At 56.9% G+C, this 8033-nt stretch overlaps 1 protein-coding gene across 1 annotated transcript in view; it reads right to left on the reverse strand.

Annotated features, from left to right (window-relative positions):
* Positions 1 to 8033, reverse strand: part of KIF21B (kinesin family member 21B) — a gene marked incomplete at its 3' end in the record, with an annotated part of 32858 nt that overhangs the window by 4633 nt on the left and 20192 nt on the right. The window contains exons 17-27 of the mRNA XM_008581054.1: positions 5582 to 5689; positions 4963 to 5031; positions 4304 to 4536; positions 3963 to 4110; positions 3550 to 3744; positions 3352 to 3453; positions 1957 to 2122; positions 1592 to 1643; positions 1349 to 1406; positions 322 to 527; positions 170 to 244 (exon numbers count right to left, since the gene is read on the reverse strand). Of these exons, the coding sequence (XP_008579276.1) occupies positions 170 to 244; positions 322 to 527; positions 1349 to 1406; positions 1592 to 1643; positions 1957 to 2122; positions 3352 to 3453; positions 3550 to 3744; positions 3963 to 4110; positions 4304 to 4536; positions 4963 to 5031; positions 5582 to 5689 (1412 nt within the window). The remainder of the gene's footprint in view (positions 1 to 169; positions 245 to 321; positions 528 to 1348; positions 1407 to 1591; positions 1644 to 1956; positions 2123 to 3351; positions 3454 to 3549; positions 3745 to 3962; positions 4111 to 4303; positions 4537 to 4962; positions 5032 to 5581; positions 5690 to 8033) is intronic.

An 8033-nucleotide genomic window follows, 5' to 3' on the forward strand; every position in this document is an offset into this window, starting at 1 on the left:
AGACCGGTTCCCGCTCACTGGCTGAGCGAGGCGCGGGAGCGACACCGAGGGTTGCAATCCCGTTGCCGGTCCCCAGTCCGGTGCGGGGGCAACATTGAGGGTTGCGATCCGTTGCCGGACACGGAAAAAAACAAAAGACCAAAAAAAAAAAAAAAGAACATGCTCTCACCTGATGGGCTGCCCTCGGTCATATGACTTCCTTCGGGTCAAAGGGGACGTCTCTGTGCCTCGAGACTGCCGGGGGCTAGAACAGAAGGGTCTAGTGAGGCCCAGACTCAACCCCGGCCCGCCCTGCCCCACATTCCTGGCTCCCCTCCTTACAAAGTGCTGCCCCGAGTGGGCAGGCTGACGGTGCGTGAGACCTTGTCCCGGTAGTAGGAGTCTCGGATGGAGAAGCCCACTCCGTCCTCTTTGATCTCCACAAGGGAGGCCAGGGACTTGGTGATGTTCTTGGTGGAGATGTCAAGTGGGGGACCCAAGCACTCAGCCGACACAGCCTTCATCTGGGCAGACAGCTTCGGCTCACCCTGGTGAAGGAAGGACAGGGGTGGACCAACCTGCCCAAATGGATGGCACATAAAGGGGGAGCCGGGGGGGATTCTAAAGAGGGAAAAGGTGCGACCTTGCCCTAAGGTAGAGAAGCAGATGGAAGGACCCAGGCAGATGTCACCCAGAGACCCCTGTGCTCCTCACCTAAACTCTCAAGGCTTCCAGAGAATCCAGAGCAACTGAAATGGTTCAGACTGCAGACACAGTCTTACTATGCAGACACAGAACGCCCAGACTGACTTCTCTGCTTGCCACCAGCTCATCCGTTTACTCACTGTTGTGTGCATGATCCACTGTTCCCATCTGCAGCCCTGTCTCCCTTCTCTCTTTAATAAATCCTGTCTTGGTTCAGCCTATAACTGATCCCTCCTGTTAAGTTACCTCCCTTATTGTTGACTGCCATACTGATGACTCAGCTCTCTGCATGCAAGAGAATTAGACATCTAGAGTTAGGCTCTGACTCACAGTCAAAGGCAGAGTCACAGGCGGGAAAGGGGGAGATTTTTTAATACAGAACCTCTGGTTATGGTGATGTCCCTAGACAGAGTGGAAACAGAGGCCAGCAGTGGCTCCAGCCACTTTTTCTGCCTTCCACCCACCTCAGAAAGAATGGGCTGTAACAGGTTACATATCTGGGCACCCCCCAATGCCAGGCTAGATCTTTCTTGGCACCTTCATCCCATCTGGGGGCAATATTGGGTTGGGGCTGGGGGTGAGGGCAGAGCCACAGTAAGGTGGGGACCAGGTTGCAGGGAGGCTGGCCCTGCTGCATCTACTGCCCGACTTCCGTAGGGCTCACCTTGAACTTGAAATCATCGTGGCTCGTGGAGCCTTTCATGGTGAATGACTGGGAGAAGCTGAAGAAGAAGCAGAGAGAGCTCAGGATGCTGATACTCTACGCTCTGGCTCTCTGGGACTTAGACTCAGGGTCCCAAAAAGCCCCCAAATCAAGGCTCAGCTCTGGGACCTTCTGGCACCTCTCCCCCAGCAGCCCCAGGCACGTGCTGCGAGCCAGCTGCGCACTCCCAGCTTGGACACTCACCTGCCCTCAGAGAACTCCGAGACCTCCTCATCTGTGCTGGCATAGCCGTTCTCTGTGGGAGGGCAGGAAGGAGGGTTGAGAGGACGCGCTGGAGTGTGGAGCAGGGCGTGGTGGCCTCGCTCCTGCATCTCACCCACTGGGAGCAAACTGGGGCTTCTGGGGGAGTTCTGGGGAAGCAATGGCCGCCCTGAACGCGCTGGAGTGTGGAGCAGGGCGTGGTGGCCTCGCTCCTGCATTTCACCCACTGGGAGCAAACTGGGGCTTCTGGGGGAGTTCTGGGGAAGCAATGGCCGCCCTGAGGGCCAGAGCCAGAGAGCAGTGGGAACACCGAGGAGCTGCGAGGCCGTCGCCCCCACGCCTCCTACCCTGCTGCACGTTGTAGATGAGTGCCTGCAGCTCGGGGTGCGCCTCGGCCTTCTCGCGCAGGGCATCCAGGAGCAGGTGGTTCTGGGAGGAGCCCGCCATATCCGCCTGCCTCAGCCGTCCCTCCAGCAGCCGGATCTGGGCCTCCTTCTGTGCCACTTGCAGCCCCTGAGGGAGGGCGCAGGGTCTGGGTTACCCTTCCTGGCCTGGGGCTATGGGTCCCCCCATCTCACACAACATGCTCCCCACAAGACTCCCTGGACAGGTCCTTTCTAGCTCCCAGGCAAACCTTGCAGCTGTCACAGACCTAAGAGGTGACCCCCAGCCCCCTTAGCTCCCATTACACACATTAGTGGAGGCTGCTTTAGTTAGGACACACCCTGTTATGGGCTGAATTGTATCCCTCTGAAACTCACATATTGAAGTCCTAACCCTCAATAACTCAGAATGCGACTATTTGGAGATGGGTCTTTTAAAGAAGTAACTAAGGTAATATGAGGTCATATGGGGAGTCCTAATGCAATATGACTGAGGTCCTTATAAGAAGACATTAGGACACAGACATGCACAGAGGAAAGACCACGTGAAGACACAGGGAGGAGGAGATGACCATTTACAGCCAAGGAGAAAGGCCTCAAAAGAAACCACTCTACCAACACCTTGATCTTGGACTTCCCAGCCTCGAGAACTGGGAGAAAAGAAATCTCTGATGGTCAAGCCTCCCAGGCTGTGGTACTTTGTTATGGCAGCCTGAGCAGACTAATATAAGTCCCCAGACACAAAGCAGAGCTGAAAGGAGTGCGCTGCAGATGAGGTGAGGAGTCCAGGGGGGCAGAGTCTCCCACCCTCTTTCCAGAGTAACACCACATGTGCACTATGTGGCATCTGTCCCCAAAGACCACAAGTCCCAGGAGGGAAGGAAGCACATCCTTCGGCCAGCTCTGTCAGGGAGAGAGGGGAGGAGCCCCCAAAATGCCAAGGGACACATGATATTCTGGTGTAAACCCTCCTTGGTAGAATGTGGTCTGTCTCCTGCTCCTGCACCCCACCATACACACATTTCTCCCTCCATCCCCAAGAGATACGAGGCCAGCCCCACTGTGGATAAGCCTGGGCCAGACACATGGGTCACAATTTATCAAGGCCCTGCTGTGTGCCAGTGCTATGCCAAGCTCTTTATGTGCATCATCTTGTTACAGCCACACAAGCTACAAGCTTGGTACTGTCATCATCCCAGCTTGATAGCTGCAGAATCTGAGCTCAGAGGCCAGGCAGCTTGCCTAGCCTGGAAGTGGCACGGGTGAGGAAGAGCCAGGCCTGTGGGCTTCACCATGAGGGTTTATCACGGAGGCGCCTATGCCCGCTGGGTTCCCTGCACAGGTGAGCTGCTGGCTCACCTTGTCAATGGATGCCTTGAGGAAGTTGTCCAGTAGGAGGCGGGCTTCAGCCAGGGAGCAGGAGCTGATGACCACCGATGTGTCCGTTGAGTCCAGCTCCTCCTAGGACCAGGAGGCAGAGACCACCGTCACCTGGGGCTGCCCCTGCCCACTCATCTCTCCCACCTCCATCTGGGCCAGGCCTGGTTCTGGAGGCACCTTGGTCTCCTCCAGCTGCATGATGGTGGCCTGGCAGTCAGTGATACTGTCATTGATGTAGTCGATGTTGGCTGCCAGCACCTCAATCTCCTCAGCCAGCTCCTGCAGCCCCTTCTCCTCCTCTGGGCTCTCAGCCTGCAGCCGCTCCCTCTTCCTCCGCAGTGCCTCCTGCAGGAGGAACAGCTCCTCCCTTTTCTGGGGGGTGATTGCGATGGAGAGGCCTCAGGGAGCTGCCCAGCCCTGCCCACAGCTCCCACCCCAGGCCAGCCGTGAGGTCCTCCCAGCACCTCTGGATTACAGTGCAGGCTCAAGGAACAGAGAGAAGGGGAGAAATCTGAAGTGCCAGATAAATCAGAGGTGACAGAGGAGAGGTGGCAGAGTGGGACAGGAGAGAAGGGGGAGGCTGGGACCACCTTGATGAGCCGCTCCATGTCAGCCTCCAGGTTGACAATGGTCATCCTCTGCATGACGATGTCAATGATCCGCCGCTCCAGGGACTGCCACTTGAGCCTTGCAGCCTTGCTGAAGCTCTGGCTGGCCCCTTTCTTCTGGAACTTCTTTCTGGGAGGCAGAGGCAAAGGCGAGTGGGTGAAACTACCCTAAACCTTTGCAGCTCCTCCAAGACCCCACCTGGAGCTGACAGTCACGGGACTCGGAGGACTTTCCCAAAGCTTCCCTCTCGCTTGCCCTGGTCTTGCCCTCTTACTTCCACCCCCTCTGCCCACCCAGGTCAGGGTACACCAGTCCACCTTACCTGGCAGGGCGGGTGCCATTGACAGTGGGTACAGGGTGGTCCCCCAAGAAGTGGTTGATCTTGCGGTTCCACTGGCGCACGATGTTGGAAACGGAGCGGGCCCCTGATTCGGCCTCGGACGAAGTGGTGCTGGCCGACACCTCTGCCCCAGAGTCCAGCATGGGTGGCTTCAGTCCTGTGCGCCCTGCCACCCGCTCAGACATGGGCTTGGCCAGGCGCCTCAGTGCAGAAACCTGGCGGGAGGAGGGGGCAAGAAAAGAGAGCCGGTGAGCAGGGTGGCCTGCAGACACCCGGAAAGGCCCAGGTTGGGGCTGCCAGGCTGGGGGAATACAGGAGCTGCTCTGTGCCAAAGGGTCTCTGTTTGACATGAAATGAACACAAAAGAGACTTCCACCTTTTAAAATTTTTTACATGAACAGCTCAGACATTTGGGAACAGAGCCCGAAGCCCTCTCGCCTCTGCTCGTTTGCTGAGAAAGGCCTCCTAACAGGGCTGACACAATTCAGGCACCAACTGTGCTTGCTGAATGAAAGGAGGAGAGCCAGGGCCAGCGGCGGGCCTGCACCCCTCTCCCTGCCAGCTCGGGCAGAACTGGGAAATGGGGCAATGCCTGCGGCAGGGCAGGGGCCTCCCACCCAGACCCCCAGGAGTGAGCTCACCTCCTGCGTTTTCCTCCTCAGGACCATTTCCTGCTGCCGCTTCTGGGACTCCAGAGCCCGGATCTGAAACTGTGGGTGAGAGCATACGGTGGGGTCCATACTCAGCACTTAAGCCCCTTCTGCCTGTGCTGGGATGGGGATGGGTTGGCCAGCTTGTGGCTGAAAGCCTGGGCTGCAGGGTGATTCTCATGCAGCCAAATTGTGGGTAAAATAGCACCCAGCATTGAGCTCCCCTTCCCAGAGGTCACAGTGAAGTCCCCTTTCTCTGCAAGGGCAACTGCCTGGACCTCTTCTCTCCACCACTGGTGAGGAATTCTGGACTAGAGGACTCAGCCTTGCTGGGACTCTGCAGAGCCTGACATTTCTGGCTTGCTGGTAACCCCAGGCAATTTCCTGATCCTCTCTGGGGCTCAAGTCCCCCCTCTGAACATGTGGGGGCCAGACCAGAAGCTCACAGTGGCCCTGCCCTTCTCTGAGAGGTTGCACTCTACCCCAGGCATGATCGTTACCACTCAGGACAGCAGGAAGGAGGCCCACTCGGTCAGAAGAAGCAGCCGGGTGCACAGGACCTGGGGGCTGGGGCTGCAGTCTCCTGGGACCTTCAAGGATTGTCCCTCACCTCCTGTCGCCGCTGCTCCTTCTTGAGCTGAGCGATCTCCCGGTTCCTCTTGGTCTCCACCAGTCGTCGCCGCTGCTGCTCCTCACGCATCTGCTTCATCAGGGCCACCTGGACGGGCAGAGGTGGCGGTGGTAGGCAGGGCTGGGCAGCACGTGGCCCACACCCTCCAGGGAGTGGTGGGCTCTGAGGATGTGGGCTGGGGGGGACAACGTGCCAGGCAACAATGGCTCAGGGCTCAGGATCCTGGAGCAAGGGGTCCACCCCCCACTCCTCCATAGGTGATGAAGCCACCTGAGGCAATCTGGCAGAAGGAATGGCCTTACAGCCAGCCTAAAGGAGCAGGTGCTCCCACTCTTCAAGGTCCAACCCTGGACCCCACCATTCCAAATGTCACAGCCCCCGGTGGCTCTCACCCAAAGCCACTGTCCTGGGTCTGGCCATTCTAGGACCGGCCTAGGTTTCTGGAGGCAGGTAATCCTCTCTGCTACTGACAGCCTCAACTGTGGACAGGGCTGAGATGGAGGTCAGGTCCAGATGCCAGGGCCAGACTCACGGTGACAGCAATAAAGACCATCATTATTTATTGAAAACTGGCTATATGCCAGGCACCATCCTCATGACAATCATATGAGGCATTACTGTTCCTGTTTTGTAAACAAGGAAATAAGCCTCAGAGAGACAAATGATTTAACGACATACAACTAGTAATGGATGGGCAGACTTAGAGCCCAGGTGATTCTGCCTCCCAAATCCACCTCCCCCTACAGCCCCAGGAACGGTACCACGGCAGTTCAGAACAAGGCTAGGGATCAAGCATGAATAGCCTGCAATCTGGAATTCTCAGAAGTCTAGCCAAAGGCATGAAGAACACCATTAATGTGGCCAGACATGACCCAATGTGCCAGAAAACTACTGACAGGGGTCCTGCAGCGTCCACCTCCCCATTCCTGGTGCCTACAGCATAAGAATGCAATGTGCACGGGGCTTTAGACACCTTTCTAGAGACAGAACATGAGAAACTAGGGGATCTTGCTCTGCCACTGGACTGCCAACTACCTGCCCTGCCCTGAGGATAGTCAGGAAAGGAAATGGTGCAGGAGGGAAGGAAGCAGGCCGTAAAGGGGCTCGTGGCTTGCAGGGTCAGATTCTCCCTCAGAGGGCAGGCTCTGTTGGGGTGAATCCACAGTGAAGAGAAGGGGTTGCTGCTGTTGGGGTCCAGAACGAATATTCTCCAAAGGGCTGGGACTGGGTAGAGCAAGTCAGACCCTTGGTTACACGTGGACCTGAAAGCTCTAGCACACCAGGAGCTGGGTGCAAACCCAAGATGCCAGGTATCTTCTGAGGTCAGGGATCTGAGGCTTCTGGGGGAGATTCTGTCTCCCTGGTCAAAGGCCCATCCACCCAACTTTGCGTGTGTGGCCGAGCTCTGTAGAGGCCACCACAGAGTGATGGTCTCAGAACAGGTGAGTGCGTTCCAGGCACACAATAATACTAAAATGGAATACAGTACCTGAGACGAGCATTGCTCCACGAATCTAAAGTAGGAGGCAGTGTGTTCTCTCCCTAGGAGACCCTGTGGCTACAGGCCCCACCCTGGCTCAGTTCCTTGAATCACTGGGGCCCTGCAGCTGAACAGTGCTGGGAAGATTCTCGGGCCCTGGCTCTCATGGCATCTGGGTAAAATCCTTGGCCTCTACACCCTCTGTCCTTCCAACATAGAAACCCACCCTGGCTCAGTTCCTTGAATCACTGGGGCCCTGCAGCTGAACAGTGCTGGGAAGATTCTCGGGCCCCGGCTCTCATGGCATCTGGGTAAAATCCTTGGCCTCTACACCCTCTGTCCTTCCAACATAGAACCTGGGTCCCCGCTAAGGCACCCTCGGGATGACCCAAGGGTGTTCTTTTCAACTTCTAGCCCTGGGCTCACAATAGCATAGTCATGTGGCCAGAGCTAGGCACCTGGCTGAGGGGACTCAGCAGTCCTGAGACTGAAACACAGGTATACATGTGGATCCTTCTGTCTTTCAAATGTATCCTGGGCCTTACATCATTTTTCCAGGCTTCAGAGCCATAGAAAGACTTTCCCTCATGAGGCCCTCCAGGGCTTTCCCCAGCTGAGATGTGAGCTGGCCAGGACAGACTGGGGCCACCCTGTAGAGGCATTAGCCAGGAACCTCCAGGGAGACAGAGATGGGAATGCAGACATGAGCACCCAGAACTGCTCCAGGAGCTGCTGCGGGGTGCACAGGCCCACAACACGTGTGCTATCGCACCCTGGGGACAACCAAGGCAGACCAGTCTCTGCCACTACATCACCAAAAGGCACCTGGGGCTCCAGGTGATCTGTGGGTACCTGAGTTCCTAGTCCCCTCAGTGTTATCTTGGCAGCCCTGTCTCAATACCCCACAGTGTGGATGCACTGAAGTAGAAGGGAAGATGGGGCCTGCTCAGG

Source organism: Galeopterus variegatus, unplaced genomic scaffold (genome assembly GCF_000696425.1).
Source record: "Galeopterus variegatus unplaced genomic scaffold, G_variegatus-3.0.2 Scaffold2242, whole genome shotgun sequence".
NCBI classification, from domain to species: domain Eukaryota; kingdom Metazoa; phylum Chordata; class Mammalia; order Dermoptera; family Cynocephalidae; genus Galeopterus; species Galeopterus variegatus.